General features: G+C 40.4%; 1 protein-coding gene across 1 annotated transcript; it reads right to left on the reverse strand.

Moving 5' to 3' along the window:
• Positions 1-20,050: 20,050 nt before the first annotated feature.
• LOC131267122 (ubiquitin-conjugating enzyme E2-17 kDa-like) lies at positions 20,051-20,494 on the reverse strand. Its single transcript, XM_058269898.1, has one exon. It carries the CDS (start codon positions 20,492-20,494, stop codon positions 20,051-20,053), a length of 444 nt encoding a protein of 147 aa, XP_058125881.1.
• Positions 20,495-20,955: the final 461 nt, after the last annotated feature.

The raw sequence follows: 20,955 nt of genomic DNA on the forward strand, positions 1-20,955 counted from the left end.
AGCACGTGGTGGATGTAGAACTTATCAAGAAAACTTCAAAGTTCAAAGTTGATCAGTATAAACCAATCTGTGAAAAATCAATCAAACTACCACTCGATTTATGTTTGAAATATTCATGGAAAAAATAATCCGACCAAACACTAACCAAACTTAATTGCTTAAAATAACAGTCAGTATTGGCTCACAAATATCAATAAAAGTCAAAGATTGGATTAAAATTCAAAATAACCAAACACCCAATAAAAAACAGTAAAATGACCGCTGCAAACAAACCCAATTACAAATTAAAGTAAGACTGGAGAATCGGATCATGTTGGAAACACACAATTATGGTATTGGCCAAATTATTTCAATCCTGTTTTGATCCGCTTACCTAACCACACCCTCTTCGAACTAACGGGAGCTGGAACTATTGCTACTACTGTTGATTAAAACCACCCAACGATTCTTCGTGTGCCTGTTCATTTGTAAGCATTGCGGTGTATATCAGTAAAAGTTTACACGCGGCGCCATTGTTTGCATATTTGCCCAGCATAAACCGAGCCTAATTATACGATACGCGTATGTAACAGCATTGTTAATGCCCATGTAATCCGTGCCATTGATGATAAATGTTTCAACAAAGGTGAATCTCGTGTAGTTTGGGAGGTCATTAGAGAGAGGAAAAATAGAGACAACCGATGGCAAGAGCATACATCAAAAGATAGGATGTTTTGTCACGGTCCAAAAGGTAAAATATGGTTCCCAAATTGATTGGTGTTTTAGTAAAATTTAGCACACAAGTTGATGTACAATCCAGTTTAATTGATGAACCAAAAAAGAACATTTGATCTTCAGTATCAAAACAAAACGTGAGGCCCGATTTTTAAAAGCAAGTGGTTCTTAGATTTTAAAACTCGCCGGTTTTCTTTTATTCCATTTAGTTTGATATCTCCTTATTAAGTTTATTATATTGTTCGGTTCGGTGAAATAAAAATCACCAACAAAAAGCTGCAAAGCCACACACGGTAACAGGCAACGGAATACTAACTAAACGTTTCCACCATGAAACATCATGTTGGGCAAATGTTTGTTCATTACATGTTCTTGTTTTAGACGTGGAGACGGGTTTTTCTCGCTCGAAGCCTCCAAAATCATCCGTGTGTATATCGTTTTCCATCGGTTATTTTTGCTGCACCAGGCATGGCTGGTTTGACACAGCATAGCTTAGACCATAAAGGGGTAGAAAGCATTCGACTCAACTATGTCGCACAGTGGCACACTGCACCCGACCACACCAGGGTGAGCCTCGAGGAAACAGCGGGTTCGGATCGGTAGGAAAGGAAAAAAAATCACCCCGTAAAAACCTGGTGCACTTGGCAATCGATGTGGGTGTCTGTGAGGTTTCTAACAAATGTAGAATCATTTCGCGAATTTGAACATCAACCGCCCGAACAGCTCGGGACGAGGCAGCACGGTTTATGCAACAGTCGATGCAGTCAAACTAGCGCCAATCAAAATATCAAACATTTAGTTTTTTAGTAAGGACAAAGATTCGTTAGTTTTAAACACGAACACATATTTGTTAAAACATAGCAGCATGGGTGTAAGTGAAGGAATATTTAATAACGAATGCTGATTTTCTTCTTCTCATATCAGATGTTGGTGATATTTGAGTTCGAATTATTTGATCTAAAATTGATAGCAATAAAAAGAATGTTGTTTTCGAACCATAGATTATCACAAGTTTGGCTGTTCTTAAAGGTTGATTGATTCATGAGATGTATCTGAAATGTTGCTTGGCCTAGTGGTTCATGTAAACGAAAATATATTCGTATAGCATGATTTCATCTAGTACTGACCTCCGCACTTTTCCATCTAGTTTTATAACCCCCTTGAAGTTGCCTGCACTGCAATGGCCGCAGAGACCAACACCGCAATGCCAACCAACATCGTGTGTGTCATCTGTTCCTCCCCCTAGCCGATGCTGCAGCACCATCGGCGGCGCCGTCGTAAATTGAAACTTGCGCCATTGGTGTACAACGTTTGCGGATTTCGAATTCCCCAGAGTGCGGGGTGGTTTCTGCTCCGGCTCACGGCCGTTTTATTCCACTGTTCACCCGGTAGCTCTCTCATGAAGTTGGCACTCTGCCTATTGGTGGAATTCCCTCCGGCGAGTCTTGGTGAAAAGTGGACGGCACGGTACAGATGTAAGGACAGGACGAAAAGTGTTGCTGATAAAAACTCGAAAAACAACCCAGCATGATACCGGGTCGGATTGGGTTGCAAGGTTCACGCTGCGACGCGGTCGACGGATGAAAAACGACGAATAATTTGATAAGTGTCACCGAGTGGCGATATTTTTGGTCGTTGGGTTTGGATTTCTTTCTAGCTTGAAAATAACGGAAAACAACAGAAGAAAAATTGCTCCCGTTGTTCCCGTGTTGGTGGCTGGCTCAAAAAACTCTCGACTCCACCGTATCACAGGGTGGGAAGATGAACCAAACCTGTCCATCTTTTTCGTCAGGCACTTTAGAAGTCGATGAGAAGAAATTTACGTAATGAAATTATGAATGACACTGCGCCAGATGGATCTGTGTTTGAGCGCCTGTCTATTCAATATTCAATTGCCATCGATTAACATAAGGTAAAGGGAGCGGTCAATGAGAGAGCGGAGGACGGTGGAAGGTGTTTTGACATTTTCATATTGCATTCAATTGGATCCTATTACAACCATCAATAGTCTTGGGATAATCTGTACCATTTTTTTAATTCAACTTTAAATGATCATAAAAGACAAAACCAAATTTAGTTCAGTGATGTTAGTGACTGTATCAAATTGAACATAGAAAATAGTTCGATCGAGCTCATAAAGGATTTATACAATTTATTTCAGCATTCAGTAAAAAAAAGTGATACAGAGCGTTTTATTCAAGTTAAGATTTTCTCACTAGTTATAGTGATCATATCACTGATATGTTAGATGAATGTTTTATTTTTTTAAAAAGTTATAAAATATTCTACGACTCACTATAAATTTAATAAAAAAAATTTAATACACCCTCACACCTACAAATTATATAACTCATGCAAATCCGGTCTCCTTTGGGTACGTTTTAAGTTTCCAAACAAGTGTTGAACTGGGAACAAAACATCACAGATCATTCGAAACGCTTAAAACCCAAAAAAGAGGTTTGTGTCGAATCTTAAACCGGCCACAAACTTTTTGCATCCATCTGAGGCTAATCAATCAAGTATTTTTACTAACTGTTTAAAAAAGGATAAGTTAATGCATAGTTTTTATTAGGAGTAACACATACTCACACACACACAAGCTTCGAGAGATTGAATCAATGAAAGGTGAGTTTTTGATCATGTCGGGTGATGTTCAAATAGTTTAGATGATTCTATTCGACATCATTCTATCACTTGTTTGGAAAAACCATATTGGGCATGTGTGTGGGGATATGGGAAAGATTCCCCAACTCACAGAGACAGGAAGTGTGTTGCCTTGGGGCGTTACATGATGCGTTATAGGCCCGTTGTAGATGGCATGATTCGGAATGATTTATTTGATTGATTCTCACCGATTCGTTTCGTTTCGATGACATGTTTTGTTTCCATAGCAATCAAAATCAAACATCGTTTAGCTCTTCAGTATTGATTTCCAATTTGAATCTATCGCACCGTTAGTTGCGTGCGGCTCGTGAGTGGCGAGTCATTAATCTTCGGCCCTACACTTCTTCTGCAGTACGCATTTATGATTTTTATCTCGGTTTGCTGCTTCGTTTCCTGTTGTTCCAGACTTTGAGCCTCGATAGTTTGCCTGTGTAGTCAATTGTTCTAGAAACGATTTGTTTCGGTGATTCAAGGAGTATGCTTATTCACGTTGGGCAAAATTTATCGATCGATCACAATTGAGGGTTGGAAGTATTAATTCAACATTTCAAACAAATTATTTTTTGTTTCAAAATAGTACAATAGAAACAAAATCAGTAAATGTGACGAATGATGGCAAAATAACCTAAAAAAAGACGCCTGGATCTTCCATTATCCCGTGTTTACGATAACATCAAATCAGGTGTATTTTAATCGTTTGAAATGGTTTCAGCATTAAAAGGAGAGAAAGTTGAGCCTTACAGGACCGACAACGTTATGTTATAACGTTGCAAAATATAGCTGGGTAGCGAAGTTACTGGAATTTTTCTCTAGTCTTCGTCAAAAGTTGATCTTTTTATACAGGGAAGGTTCCTGTCCCAAAGAATATTTGAACCCATGCTGCCGACAAACTAACCCACGACCGATTTTCTAACCGGTGTTACTTAATTACTGTCCCGGACTTCCAGCTAACACGTTTAATATGGTATTGTTGTACAATCTTTAGTTAACGCTGCTTTTCATTTCTTAAAATGTGAAATGGTAATGGTCAAGTAAACCATAATTTTAGGTCTCAAATCACTCAATTAGTAAAATTACATGATATGAAATAATTTTTTTAAGGTCACCCTAAAATCTACACACAAACAAAAAGCCTTGACTGTCAGTTATTGCAACCGGATTAATGCAATAACGCCTAGTTGATGTGATAGTAAATTAACTTTTCCTCCCATTGGCAAATAGCAGATGACAGCTGTGCCGAGCGAAATCTCCAGCCGCGTGGTTCAGTGAATTGTACCTAATGCCTTTAAATTTATCGCCTCGAATTGTGTGCCATGGTTTGCCGTCGAACCCGATTGTTGTTGCGCCTGTCGGTTTTAAATCGAAACTCCAACCTACAGACCCGGCATCCCTGCTGGCAGTGTAATCGAATAAATCTTACTGCCTGTCCATAGGAAGTTGAACCCTTTCCGCTGTCCAGTGAAGGTGACGTATGATGAAAAGCTTAACTAAAAACGCATTCAAACATATCGGTGTGGGGCATAAGACCGGGTGCTGAAGAATTAAAGCGCGCACAAATCCATTCCACCAAAGATGCTGAAGGTATTCTTATTTCTACTGTGATCGGAGCGTTGAACTTTCTCGTCTCTTCTTATGTGCGACCCGTTTGAAGTGGGTAAAAGCGACGCAAAAATGGAAAACATGTTGTCAAAGATCGGGGAAAAGGCAGCATATGCAGCGATTCCGTAACAATTCGAGCCTCAAAAACCTATCCGACAAGTGGTGGATTTGGTATTCGCATATCGTTACGGTCAGGGTGTCGTTATTACGAGGAATCTTATCAAATATTCATGAAGCAATCGTCGTCTGTTTGTGTGCACGACATTCCTCTCCGTAGTAGCCCTTTCTCTCACTCATTTTGACAACACCCGCGAGTTAGTGGTTCAGTGTATTATTTTACCATAACCGCTACTCGAGGACCGGATGTAACAGATTCCTCCGGGTGGGTTTGGTTGCTCTGAGCTTCAGATTTGCATTGAGAAGCATTTCGTTTTTTGGTAGATAGCGGATTTTGGCACCGTCGTAAGATAAAGAATGGTCTGGTCACCAATCGTTCACTTCATTTTAATAGAACTTTTTTTAATAATTGTTCGCAAAAAATTATTCAAATTTTTCATACGACATTTCAACGGAAAATTCTTATGATTCGTATTGTTTCTTATTTCCACTGTCCAGCATCCTTTCACACTTCACTTCATTCTGCAAGTTTATTGTTAAATAGCAAAATCGGGAGATGCATAGTAAAATAATTTCCGATAAAAAAAATGCCAGAAGAAAACGTTTTTTTAAATGACGTTACAGTAAAACGTAAACGTTACGTTACAGCAAACGTTTGTTAATAGGTTTCTAGTATCCACATGAAACATGATTTCCAAATTAAATTTCAAATCAATTACTCAACTTATATTTGCGGTCGAGTTTATTTGCGTGAAGAATTCTAATAGCTAGCCTCCATTTTTCCATCGCAAGTGTTTTTTCACTTCCTTGACCAATATTTCAATTCCGACCAGCGGGAAAAAGTATTATACATTATTCTATAAAGCCTAAGTGCTTGTTTGCTATATGCAAAAGTTATCGAATTTCTGAATTTCAAGGTGACGCAAAGAATGAAATAAGTTATACCATGTCTATTTCTTAGAACTACTGACGTTATTTTTAATAATTTTTTAATCAAACTCCAAGTCAATCCATTTCTGCGATTCTTTTTAAATTACAAAGTTCCAACAATGAACGCCTTCGCGTCCGCTTTATATTCACCCATTTGAGCAATCATTTCCAAGACCAATCAGCAAACAGTTTGCTCCAGAGTTGTTTGCCAAACTGGCTGCGAACCGTGACGTATTGGATAAGAAACGAAAGTAAATGTCAAACTTTCGCCTGCGCTGACTTTGAGCTTATTCGAGATCAAAGAAAGTGAAACACGAAATGGGAATCGCGGGCGTTGTTTGATGACAATTTTGTGTGCTCCAAACTCCCTGATTAGCTGCGCTTTCCTGGTCGCTTTTTTCTCCCCGTGGAAGGTAGCGATGGATTGATGATGAGGCTGTTTCTGGTAAATTTGAGGATTTGCTTTTTCGTACGAGCAGCCGACGGAGTTTTGTGTTTGCACAGACGTGTACCGAGAGAGGTGACGACAAATTGTGAGGTCGTGATTTTTCGCTTGATGTTAAAATTATGTTAAAACTTAGGGTTCTCTGTGTGCACTTGACTGTTCGACGCTGCGACCCTTGACGTGCCTACGCTCAAGAGTGTCGTGCTTTCTGCTTTTCACCTGCATGAAAGAAATCATTACACCTATGTAAAATGGTGAAACGACGGAAGGCAGAGCCGTCGGAAAACCGTGACGGCTGGAAAAGTGTCGGTACCATTCTGGGCGAATGCTCAAGTGTTTGCACGGGTGCTGAGCTGGAATACTCACTCACACACATATCTCAACTTGTTCACATTGCAACGGCGTGCAATCTGGAATACACAGAGATTCTCTTTACGCCACGAGTCGACGCGACACCAACAATTGAGCGTTTCATTTTTGAAGCGCCTTCGGAATTACGAAAAGCGGCTTGTTCGCCACTTGCACTTTTTTAACGCAAAACGTTTTGACCCCAGTCGAGTGTCAACCAACGTGTCGAGGTTTCAAGAGGCGCTCTGAAGATTCGCTCCAAGCTGGTTGCAAAATTAAAGAAGAGCAAAATGATGCAACGAATTACTTAAAACAGTTCTTAATGACAGAAAATTTCCAGTAGAAATAAAGGGTCATGATGTTAAATATTTTTACAATAATACTGAAAAAACAATGCAATTTAAGCCCTGACCAAGAAATGCATAACAAGTGATAAAAAAAATCCAAAAGTACCACTTAACATAATATTAAATCATTCAAAATAAGGTTATTACAAGTAATGTCATGACAGTATCACTTTCAAGCTGTACTTTTGTGTAATTCTATCAAGATTGAGTGAACTAATAAAGTAAAGCTAAACGGGTGAAAGTTAACAATTTTGAATTTTTTGCCGAGCCAGCTCTTAAAATAACCTCTTCTCAAATCGTTACTGCACATTCTTTAATTTTATTGCATGCCGGGAAATGATGAACCTTTTCGATGTTAACCTCATCGTAAGAACTTGCCAAGATCTTCCTTCTTCATGCACCTATCCTGCTATGCTTCCCACAGAATGATTGGCACTCATTAAAAAACAATGTTGCGAGAGAAACGAATTAAATGACATCCGCGTTCGTCTCTTGCGTAGCTGCATTATGTGGCGTTTCGTACGTCGTATAGTTTTTCCGTGCCATTTCGAGACTTATTTGAGCGTACAAACAAGGATGCACTACTACAAGCAACGCAAACAAGCGATATATCAATCAATGTTACTAGATGATGTTTAAATAATTTCCTTGCGAGGCTCGTACGTCTTCCCGACACTCATTCCAGCAGTGCACGTCATGAGCTAAACGCCAAATTCCGTCACACGGAGCGACACACGACTTTAATGCCACAACATTGACAAGCATGTTCCGTCTCCAGCTGTTTCCCGCGGGACCTAAGTAACAAGCACAGGTAAACTTACTATTAAAATGGCTTACAAAAAGCCTTACCCAAGATGGCGAACTTCCTCTCCAAATGAATGTTGAAGGAAATATTTCAAGAATTGAACGCTCGATCAATTGGAATGAGTATTTGTGACCTGGAAAATGGCACTGTAACCTCGTGGCTCATCACGGTCACGGCTGGAAGCAATTTGATGTTGGATCCGGTCTTTAGTCAGGGGAAAATGACACCCGTACAGGGGCAGGATGATTGGTTGGAGGATGCCTTGCAACCTTATTCGATAAGATAATGATGTTTCAATTGAGCTTGTAATTGAGATGTTATTTGCCGCAATTACTGATGGAACAAATTGAGCAAACATGGCGAATATTCAAATTTATAATGCTACTACGAATAACGCTAAAACTTAAGGTATATACGGTGGAGTTGTGAGTATTCATTTGTATTCTTTTGAACATCCCGTTCATATGTCCAATCTGCAATCACACCCACGTGAGTGAATGGCTAAAAGCAGTTTCAAGTGTTTCCCCATTCTTTGTCCTCAAAATGAGTAGTAACAAAAATCACGGGTGAGTAACGATAAAAACAACATATTAATTCTTGCAGTCCCTTCGTTTCTTCGTCTTGTGTTGCGAAGCAAATAATGAAACCTATGCTTTGGGACGCCAACGTTGCCATTGATTATTTATTTAACGACGTATCGTAAACAGAAATTATGCTTTGGATGGTTCTTGAACCACTTGTGCCCTTTCCTTTTTCCATCCATCATTCAGCTGCAGCATGAAAGCAACATCGTCCGCATGGAGTTGATTTTATGATTCTCACCTTTCCTTTCGATTCGGGAAATAATTATAGGTAAGGTTGCACTTCTCAATTGTTTTACGTACTTCCCCCTTTCGAAAGCCTGGCTACCGAACGGAAGAGTTACGTGACCGAGCGGACAAATTTAGACATTATGGTAATTTCACTTCATAATCAACATTAAACTCCCTGAGTCACCTTTCCTTCGTCCGGATTAAATTAGCTTTTGCCCAGGGGGAGCCAAAATAGGTAGCAAACTTGGAAACTTGCTCCCGTAGCATCATGCCCTATCGCCATTGGCGTAAAATAAGGACGCAAGCGATAAGGAAAGGAAAGGAACGAACAATGGATCCCTTCGTGGATGCATCAATCATCGAAACGCTATGCTTATTGGTCGGAAAATATTTATTGCCAAGCTTATGTGCTTCTAAATCGAGAAGCCAAACGCGAGGTTACCGACGAAGAAAAGAAATATATCGAGCTCAGGTGGAGCATGGGAAGTGACATAGATTATGCTTCCTATCATAAAACGTGCAGTGTGTGATATAAAAATGAAAAACGATAAGTAAAAAGCATTGAACAACATGGCGGAAAATCATAAAAGCATAAGTGTTCAGTATTTAATTTCGGTGCTCTTTTTAAATTAAATTCATGAAATATTTCTAAAAGAGTCATGCAGGGCCGGCCATAGGTTTTTCACTCGTGGCAACAGCTCTTGTGCAAGGACTTACTAAAATAAAAGCAATGGGTGATATGTTACAGCCGTTACCACTCCGTACCGTCGTTCGTGTCATGATCTTCGGCTGTTGATTCGCCCATTTACTATTTAAGCCAACTCGCTTAGCTTTTTCTTCATCTTGTTCGTTCCGTTTGAAACGTTGCGAATAAGACGAGGCAAGCGGATGCAGAATGTTAGATATAAGGAAACTGTGCAATAAAATGTTACAACTCTAGTATTTTTTCTCGGAAAAGTATAGAGAATTTAGTTTTATAAAACCAAAAGCTAGGGAATGGGATTAAAACTAACCAATCGCCGTAACTATATACGATGGACACGCGCTACACCAGTTCTCACGGGCTGCACCAGACGCCGAATCAGCAGTTCGCGTTTACTCACAATTAGGGACAGTTAGGCAAAGAATAAGTTAGGAATAACCAGTTTAGTTTTAGAACTCAAGAGAAGAAGACATGCCTCACTAGCAATGAAGAAATTGTTTAAAAAAACTTAATTCTTTGCCCTTGTCTCATAATTATATATTAAAATAGTTTATTTAAGGTAAAAATTCGTTATGAAAATTAAACTAAAGTGTAACATATAAGCCAGTCTTACATTTTCACTTTAACACGTTGACTGCCAAGCGTGTTTAGCAGACTTTTCTAGTACAATCTTTTTTAATAAAATTTACTTATAACATTCATTAAACCGACGGTTTTTTAAGGCTAAACAAAAACTTAGCTTCCCAAAGAATTAATATTAAATACTACTATAATTGTTAAGGTTAATTTCCTTTTGTTTATGAGACAAAAACTTGTTAGAACTAATGACAGCTGTCAACGTGTTAATATGCTCAAGTCAAAGGGATTTAACAAAAGCATAGCACCGACAGCCTCGCACTAGACGCCTAGCCGGCGGCTTGTGAAAAGCCAAATATCGTCATCGATGATTGGTACTGCTGACTTTTCCGGCTCCAGCCAAATGGAATTCAATTAGCGTGTCGAAGAGATGGCCCTTGACTTCCAGTGCTTCCACAATTTTCCTGCTCTGGGGGAGCGAAAGAAAGTCTCTTCTCCGGACTCAGAGCATAGTGTGGTTTTTGGGAGCAACGATGAAGCAATGCCAAGGAAATGCAAGGAATATTGTTTGTACGTTTATCTTTTTATCCTTTTCGCCGTGCTCAGTCGAAAGGAAAGCAGCAGAAGTCCCAAAGGGATCACGAAAGCCAATTGTGCGAGCAGCTATGTTTGTGGTTGTCGTTGGAAACGCGGAACGGCGGAAAATTGTTCTCCTCCTAACCGGTCGGTATGCAAACAAAACACTCCCTTCCTTTTCCTTTCCCGGTCGCTGTTCAAGTTGACAATTCGTTATTCCCTCAAACATCGATAGAACGTCTAGTTGGTATGTTGTGTACCTTACTGACAACGATTGTTTTACGAAAAACGGTGTGTGTGGCATTTCGATCTTTGGACCAACGAGCGAATACGTGTACGTCGAAGGGTTGTGAGAATAGATAGGAGAACGAAACGGGTACGGAAGCGGTTAATATCAGAAGTTTTGAAGAATCTCATACTGAATTAACCGAGATGTTTGGTAGACGGGATTTCATGAGCTATCGATGATATAACAGTGCTGTTTCGACACATCCTGGGCGCCAAGATCAGGCACAAGTGGAACATGAAAATACCCAATTCAAATTGCGGGTATTTGAACCCGTTTACAACACCATTTGACAATTGCCGACACAATAGACCTTCTACAGAAAGACCTAGAAAATGTAAAGTAGACGACATGGAACCTTCCATGGGGTGGAAGGGGAGCCATAGGTTAACGATGGGCCAGATACCTGACCTCAAAAAAAACTAGTTGAAAAAATTAAAAAAAATATTTTAGTCGTAAGAGAAAATGATTGGCAATGGCGCCAACATCCCCGGCCACCACGACGCGATGGAGAATTATAGGGAGGTGGGTAATTTTCCACTGAAAGAAGTTTCCAAGTTGAGTTGAAGTACGGTGCGATGTCGCATGTTGTTCAAGTCGTTGCCGGAAATTGAATCGGCAAGCCGTTAACTCCTCACTTGATGCAGTCGGAATTAAAGGAAGAGAAGTGAATACGTGCTAAGATGGAGGTTGATAAGATGATAAGCATTTCTTAGCTGTTTTCTGCAAAGCATTCAAATAGAGCGATGATGAAATGTGATTTTTCTATCATTTCATAATATAAATAAATGGTCATATAATGATTTCAAGTATTTATTATTTATATCTCTAGTGTCGCTTAACATTATCAAAACAATAAAATTGCCATGATTCACAAAAAATTGTCTGTGGATCCCGGTTGCACCAAAAATATTTCATCATAATTATTTCCCTCAAAACAGCGCCATTCTCAACACGAGTTAACGTTGCATGTTCTTGCCGAATGGATTGCAGTTACACTAATGAGCCCATAACTGAATTCCATGTTCGTTCTGGTCGAGTTTTATAAATTATACTTATCAACTGTCCAATTTTATGTCAACATGCACCATGCATTCGCGTTCTCCTTCGGGCCGTTATTTATATTTCTCGCCGTTAATCGCTAACCAAACACACTGTGTGGTATCGTTTGTCACTTGTGTTTTTTTATTTGTTTTCTTCTGCACTCTCAGATTGGTTGCACCGACTTTTAAAAGCCACACTTTTTTTTAACCTCGACCTGTTTTAACATCAGCCTTTAAGGATGAAGTGATCGTTAATTTGGTGGTTAGCTGGTAAAAACCTAAAACGACACCCAAATGGTTGTCCTCATTAAAATACTTGTTCCTCATACAGACACATGCACTGGCTCATGTGCAAGCATTTTCTCTTGGGGGCCTGTGGCGACAATGTGCTGTACGTTTTATATCGCCTGGAGATCTTGCGTCTTCGCTGCATGTGAAGTATTTTAATCGAGTACCCCAAGGTACCCACCGGAATCTCAATAAATCATGGCCTTCAGGTGATAATTTTACATCCGGTGGGGGGACCAGGCATTCCCGGTCCACCGGGGAGGATGCGTAAAGACATTTCCTCCGGGGAATCCTGTTCCTCGACCGACCAACAGCCTTGAGACTCCAAACTGCCGGAGCGTTGTTGACGGAATGCGTTTTACCCTGGCGTTTCCGCTTGGAGCGCTGTCAGGCGGTAAGAAATATGACGACAGCATATTTCATGAGCATAACTTCGCAGCATCTGAAGCGGTTGGGGGTCTGGGGTTTCAGTTTCGAAGAAACCAAGAGCAAGGGAAAAATGAAAAAAAAGTGTGGCCGTCGCATGCTTTTGCTTTTGGGAAAAACCCTTTCCTTCGTTTGATGATTGTTGGAAAGATGCTGACTAGAACATTCCCCTGATGTAAAACAAGTATGTGCGGGTAATATGCGGGATGAATAAAAACATGCAGCACTATGCAATGAACTTGGAGTAAAGTGCTTGTTTGTTTATACTCAAGATTCATTCCAATTTCTTGCTACAAAGTGGTATAATTTGAAAGTCTATGGGTAAAAAACTATAACAAATATTTCCAAAAAATATCAAATATGGGAGTCGCAAATTGGCCAGGCCATGTTAGCACGACGTGCTGAACTGTGAGCGGGCCAGAAAAGAAGAAGAAGGCAGTCGCAAATAAATGGCACAGAAGAAAAATAACATTTATTAAATCATAAACATGCTTAAAATCTAAAACAATAAAATGAAGCATTTGATCAACCATTCAGATCAAAAGTTGATAAGTTTATTTTGTCATTGCTCTTACGAACATCCAGCGATAAATAATTCGGACATGACACACAAATAGGCTAGTCGGGTGCAGAATTTTAAATTTGCCTATTTATGTATCATTTATGACAATAGCTTACATTTATGTAGGGAAACATTGATGTCTATATGCCTATTATGTGTTTTGTTAATACAAAACAATACATTTTTTAATGCAAATCATAATATTTGTAATAATTTTGATTAAACTTATTTTTTTATTTACTGCTTTGTATAGATTATAAAATTATTTCAAAAATCTATTCCGCCGTTCTTTTAGCAGTTTTGTGCGCAATAAGCACACACGTTTTATAGAACATAAGCGATTAAATAAAAGAGCCGGTGTCAATTGGACGAAAACGGGCGTGTCCGTTCGAAAAGAAAAACAACACTTTTACGACTCAAATCAAGCAAAGCCAACGCCTTCGTTATGGTGGTAACGGTCATTAACTAAACAAATATCGCAATTTATATCAACTGGCTGCTGTTTTACTTCCCCACTTTATTGTGGGTCATTTTTAAACTCACGAAAGCAACCCACCGTGTGTTGATGGCGTTGATAGAGTTTGCGTCGCCAACAATGACGACGACGACGACGCTGAAGACTTCGGCGTTAAAGAACTTGTGAAAAAGGCTTCCACCAAACTGCCAGAAGAAACCGTCCGGCAAATTCATTCGACTCCTCCTCGCGAGTCGTCTCGAAGTTGTGTGTGTGTGTGTGTGTGTGTGTGTTTTTTTTGTCCGCGAGGATCGCGCATGGACCTTGGATGAAATGTTAAATAAATCGCTCAATTGACATCCAACAAGACGTGAATAATGTTTCACAAAACTGTCTTGCGCGTCCGAGAGCTGGTACGGGAAGGGGATGAAAGGAAACCGGTTCGAAGCGACCGACTCCCTGTTTTCTCTCTCCCTTGTTTACAACATCAACATCTTCTACCCGCACGAACGAGGAATGAATCGGTTTCGCGACACTGACGCCCTCCAATCCATCGATCTTGCCGGCCTGGTTCTCAGTCCAGGGAGCATCGGTTGGCACTTAAGCCGCACGACCGCTTTGGCTGGAATTAGTTTCGAGTTGGTTTCTCCCTCCCTGTTGGAGCCAAGACGCGAACGCGAGTTACGTGATGTTTATGTATTTTGCGTAAGGTTATGGCACCACCATTCTGCCAGATCCGTCTTCTCATTGCAGCTTCCGTCATCGAACAGCACGTTTTGCAAGTGTTTTGACAAGTTGCAAATACCTTGAAAGTTATGCAGTGTGTTGGATGTTTGTGCCTGGTTTGCCCTCCAAATTACGATTTCATTAGCAATCAGGGAAACCCTGGCAAGACCTGGCGAAGGGATGTAACGCGTTGAAGTTTGTTTTCTCTATCGGTTCACCAAACAATTGGTCTGGGTGAACTGTTTTGTTGTTGTATGTAAGTTCTATTTTCTTTGTAAGTATCAAGAATTTTGTTCCATGGTCTAGCGGGAAGAGCTCTTGCCGTTTGTCTGAAATGTTCATTTCTTGAGGACCTTGAAATTGCAACGAAACAGGCTAGTTTTCTTCTTATGTTTCGACCGGCGCAAACAAAAAATGTATAGGCTAACATTGAGCATTTTTTTCGGTTTGTAACCTTCGACTTTTTGTAGATTAAACTACTCAATCGTTCAGAAACGATGCTGTCCCAGAGCCGTTAAAGAATCTTATTTGTCGAACGTTTCATGAAGATACCAAAAGCCCGCTCGCTGTGTACTACCTTCTTACCGACCGGAACAAGAGCTAATTTAGAAGAAAGTATTCTTAAAAGGTCCCTTTTCAACATTCATCCATCCAGCGCTCATCAGTGCAAATTGGAATGCGGACGAAAGCTGGGCACTATTTCCTTTGCACAGGTTACATGAAGAACTTGACGTCTTTCAATGTTGGTTCGATGGAATTGGGCGTAATGGTTTGTAAGGGTTTCTATATTTTTGCATCCCACATAAAACCTAAGGTAAAGCAAACTACGGTAGAACCACATGCAGACTTGTTGTATTCAAATTATAACATTGATTACAAATTAAGAAGAAAATAATTTTAGAAGACACAATTAACTTGTACCAATTTTAAAAGCTCTAGTTATTTCAAATTTACCTGGCTCAATTTGTGTTGTAAAAACAAATAGAAAAAAGTTTTTTCTTAGAGTTTTCTGAGATTCAATAGTATAAAAATAATAAACACAACAACATTCAAACGAATTAAATCCCTTGTTGCAGACAAATTGAAGCATGCTTCGATAATGTGTTGCTTCAGAGTTCCCAACAAAATTAACCGCCAGCAAACAACGATACTAAGAACGATAGTAAACGGAAAATTTACCTGTAAAAGGCGACAAGGAAAACTTTGCCAGCCATTTCCATATAGGGGTGTTGCGTGAGGAAGTAAAATCCGACAAAATGCAAGCTCCACTCGAAGCTATTCTCACTTTTGATGTACACGTGCATGACAAATCACATCTAAGTGGATCCCCAGGACGAAGATGCATGGTTGAGGGGTTGGTTGACCGGCCCAGGAAAGTTTTCCCCGATGGGAAACTCGAGAAAAGAAAGAAAGAGAAAAACACGATTCGTTATCGGTTTGGTAAAATTTTATTGCTTGAAGGAGAGAACAACACAAACTTTCCCTTCAAATTCGTTGCGCTTCTCGGAGGTGGGCTTGAAGAATAAGTTTTTCCTTGTTATTGGCCCTCCGAAAGTGGGAAAAAGGACAAGTTTTTTCACTTCGTATGAAAAAACAAATGTCTTGCCACAAACCAACCACGACCGAGTGCAGGTACCAAATCGAAAGGGAAATTAAAATGTACTCAACAACACAGCAACTAACTCCAGACTTAAAGCAAAAAACTCTATAAGAATGAAGAAGAGGACAAATGGGTAATAAAAGAAGAAATTCATATAAAACGAATTGGGGACAAGTTGCTCGATGTTCATTAGTGAAACAGAGAGTAATTTAATCTGAACTTTGGATCTTCCATCGGTCGGTCTACAGGACCTGTTGTTGTTTGCCCAAACAAGACTCTAACTCATCCTTCTTCCATTTCTAACCTTTACAGTTCCTCAAAGTCGTCGTCGTCACACAATTGTCATATGATTGCTTCCGGTGGACGCAAACGCTTGATGATCCTATTTGCCGTCACCGAGCAGAAGGACCTAGAAGAAGAACTGGAGAGGGAGTAAACTTGAGTCAACCAGCATCAGTCATCCTCAATTTCCCCCTCGTATATTTCCTAATTTTTGGGATGCCACCACCCGCTGGGCGCTTTGCAGTAGAGGGTTTCGAGTTTTTGGCCTGGAGAGGTAATTTAATTGCGTTTCAAAATGTGACAACATCCCGGAGTAACAATGACATCCCTCCATTGCCCAACACCGGTTCACTTTCCCTCCATCAGCAGCCAGATGAAAGTTAAGGATGTACGGAAGCCAAACGAAAAACTAATAAAAAAAATACTAAAAAAAACTGATAGTTTAAGTTGGATGGAAAATTATCCTCCGACCAAGCGGCCGAGCGGAACTCAGCATCAACAAAAAGAATGAGTAAATTTTTACTGATTGTGAATTTAAATATGGTCGCACGCAGCCGGAGAAAACATCAGGACGTACAAGATAATCGCTTCATACGCACAAACACAGTCACACATGTTGTTCCTAGAGATACATCCTTTATCATCTTTCTAACCCTAACACGGTACCCTTAGAATCGGTACGCCATGAAGCTGGTACTGTAATGCGCTTTGCGTCGCTGTCTTTTTGGACAATTTATGGCATGCATCTAACCATTGCAATGTGCTCTCGAGATTGTCGAGAACAATGTAAAAAGATGGAAAAGAATGAAGAATGGGGGGGGGGGGGGGGGGCTTCATTTGGGATTTTACCAAAATAATCAATTTCTTACCGAGAACAAAGTTCTCAGCAACAAATGAGAGAAGAGAATAAAAATATAGAGAAATAATTCAGATCTTAGTAAGTTTTTTTCCAACAAATTATTGTACATGGTAAAAGAATACCTCTTTTATATATGGCGATTACTTCAGCCGCACTGAATGCAACGGTAATTTGTACCAGGAAAACTAAGATGAACAACAAGCACCCGAAAAGGATACACAAACATAACGAAATGGCGTGTATACGGGATTAACCATGACGTTATCAACATGACAATGTCATAAGCCTTTCGCCAAGTGACGATGCGACGGTTCCCAACCGTCTTAGGGATTACCTTTAAGCCCGGCGCACCGGTACCATTTCGCTTTGGTTTAATATTCGAGTCACTTTACAGAGGGCAGGGGTTTTCCGGCATATGACAAAAAACCACCCAATCATCAATGTCATAAGAAGATTACTATGATTGTAATTTCCGGCACGTGCAACTGCCGTTAAGCGTTATGAGCTAGTTCGAGCCCCGAAGCTCGGAAAGTACGGGTTCACTTTCACTTTCCTATGCTTCAACGGGTGTGAGAAAGGGTGCCAAAAGAGGAAAGGGGGTAGGCAGACGTCAAGCGGATGCGGATAAAGAACCACAAATTGCAACTTAAGTAGGTGATGGCCGAGGATGGAACACATGAAAGTCATGCTGCAAGTCCTTTTTTATCGGGGAAGCCGTTGAGCAACGCAAGCCTAGTTGGGGAATGGGTTTTGGGAAAGTGGTGCTGATCAGGCTTGCTGGACCTGGAATGGTTGAGATAAGATGCACAGTATTAATTTGGTGAGTCCAGGGAAGATCTTCGCTAATCTATCGTCGTCAAAAACGAAGCAATGCAAATGTCAGCAAGTAAGCAATAAGCTGATGCTTATAGGCAATTAATGACGGAGCATACCGATGGCTAGACTTGAAATAAAGCCTTTACTGTTTTGCACATCATGTTGTAGAACATGTCGTCAAAGCATTACGATCCTAACAAGAGCCGTCAATTGAGTTTCGAATGATCAGAAAAAGGGCAATAAAAGAGAAATTGCAGCTTCCACCCGTTCAGAGTCAGATGTCGACCTAGTTCACCATGATGAATATATAGACGCTCTTGAAAACCCGAGCAATTGAACTTTGGTAGGAACGGTTAGTTCAATAATGTATCGCTCTATGAAACGGCGTGAGTTTTGATAAGAAAGAACGCTGCGAAACAAATTGAAGCTCTACAAATTCGTTCAAACAAAACGAAACTCTTCAAGTACCATAACCGCTAAGATCACCTAACTTGAACAACATATTCGAAAGCAGGAACGTCCTATAACATCTGCAAATTGGGTCCGTGATCTACCGTATACTGAAAAAAATGTAAAATTGAGGAGTAGGGCATCGTCACTTTGGTAAGATATCAATTAAAAGATCTGTAATCCGGGCGCAAAAAGAGTGCACTACAGCGATAACCGGAAAACTGACGAAGATCAGCATTGAAATAACCATCGTAAAATTCAAATGAGTTTTAGACAGCATACAGGTAAACTTACTGAGGATCGACCAAAGATACCAATATCGTTTAAGTGCATGTTTCACGCAAATCCTGACAAAGAAGGCAATCCTGATCGGAACGCACGCCGTGTCACACGCTGTACAGCGAAGTTACGGTTATACCACAAGTAGGTATGTATGTATGATACAATTATGTACATGGCTCTCCTAACGGCGAAAGCTTCATCCAGCGGCTGTGGATCCTCTTCTTTACGACAGGGTCAGATGGTTGGTCCTTTGCACACGGTATCAGATGGAAATGATCTCGTGAAAGATATCATATTATCAATTGCAGACTATACTCATCCGACAAACAGGTCAAATGCAAATTAGCCCAAGCCGACGATTTACCTTCATTGGATGTCGAATGGTCTTCTATTGCCCGATATTCGAAAATGTGTATCCATCTTAATATTGTCCAAATGGTTGAATTGTTTTAAATCGAAAGCTATGCACTTGAGAACCTACAAAAGCCCCAGAGGACATGAATATTTGAGGAGAAAAAAAAACAAACAGATCCTTCGTTGTTGATCAGGTTGTTTTCACTAGTTAACAAAACTGTTAATCTGAATACTATTTCACTTTGGAAAGAAAAGGCAAAGGTCCATAAAAAAGATACACAATTTCGCACAGATTTTAAGAGGTACTGTTTATCAAATTTATTGAATTATTAAAGAGTTCAGTTAAGTAAGGACAAATAAATTCGATCAAGCTCTAGTAGGAAAGCAGAAAACATTTCATGAATACAAAGATTAGTTTTTTTTCTCTCTACCCACAACTCTTCTTGTTGCAACTCAATTTGTTGATACCAGTTTATTAACGGTTCTTATCTCTGGCTAACTGGCAGGACGAGACTGAACATTGGACTGATCTTGGGTTGGTCTTGGCAAAATATATCTAGGGCGCAGGGGGTTTTACTGAAGGTAAGAAAGAAATACAAGTGTCAATGGATATTGAGAGGAATTCACTTTGTCCACCCGTAAGAGATGATACTTACCAAAAAAAAATCGAACGAAACTCGGCCGCATCGATCTTCGACCATGCTGCCTACCGTTCTATTGAAGTTCGTGTTGCCAAGGAGTGGTTGGTGTTACTGTTGCCGTATATGGATGGAATGCAACTAAATACTCTGCGGTGTTGTTGGGGTCAAAGAAAGTGAGGATACATTCTGGTTCAATAGTTTCTTTTAGCTTAGGCTTGTGTTAATGTTGAGTTGTGCTTCTCAAAATCTACCTTGGCTATAGTCGTCGATTCTGCTGATGTTTTACGTGCTGCAGACGCCACCGCCGCCACTCTCACCGTGAGCTAATGTATCGCCTTGAACGTATCACATTGCATATCTTTGTGTCCACATCCGGGCACGTTTATTATATTGTTCTCGATTCGTTGTATATACTTTGGCAATTTCGGGCACCAGTGGATCGTCCGGATTTGGATCGCATAGCATAGAGCAGATGGATAATAACACTTTTGACACGGTAAGCGCCGGTGACCATTTACTGCGTAGAATGTCCAGACAAATCGACCCGTTACTGTTAATGTTGGGGTGATATATACGTGTTGTAAATGCCACTTTAGGTGGCTTAAACGGATAGCATGATGGGAAGTCTATCGTTAGGGAAAAAAGGCCTCCCTGATACGGACTGTCTGGCGGACCCATGATTGTAGCTTGCCACTGGTACAGATTGTTGCGAATTGGACCTGCTGAGCAATGTGCCGGCGGGTCTGTTTGCAACTCTTCTAGTTCCTTGGTAAGCCTTTTCGACGCCATCTTCTACTTTTCCTTATGCACTTCCGCCGGGCGTGACTGTGGTTCGATAACACTCTGCGCTCTACTACCGAATGACCACTTTTAGGAACTCTTTCCAATCTCGGGAGATCTGACCCTGCTGTCCACCTGCTGCTGCCTTCTTGCAGTTGCGTTTGCTCCGCGCTTTGCTCTATTGCGCTATGCTCCACACAGCAAGCTTTACGATGTGGACTGAAGACTTGTATATTCTCGCAGTCACCATATGTTACACTCTGTTCAACAAAAGTTCATCGCAATACACGGATGCACTTTGAAATTCATCACCAGATCAACTAAAAGCGGCCACAGCAACGACAAAAGTAGCAATCAAATGCTAGATTTACATACGACCAAAAAGTTTTCCACAAACGTACTAGATCGAATAGCAAGAGTGAGACAACAGTATGTCTCACTGTCGGGTCGAAGCTGTCACATTTGTTCAG

This window comes from Anopheles coustani, chromosome 2 (assembly GCF_943734705.1).
Source record: "Anopheles coustani chromosome 2, idAnoCousDA_361_x.2, whole genome shotgun sequence".
Taxonomy (NCBI): Eukaryota; Metazoa; Arthropoda; class Insecta; order Diptera; family Culicidae; genus Anopheles; species Anopheles coustani.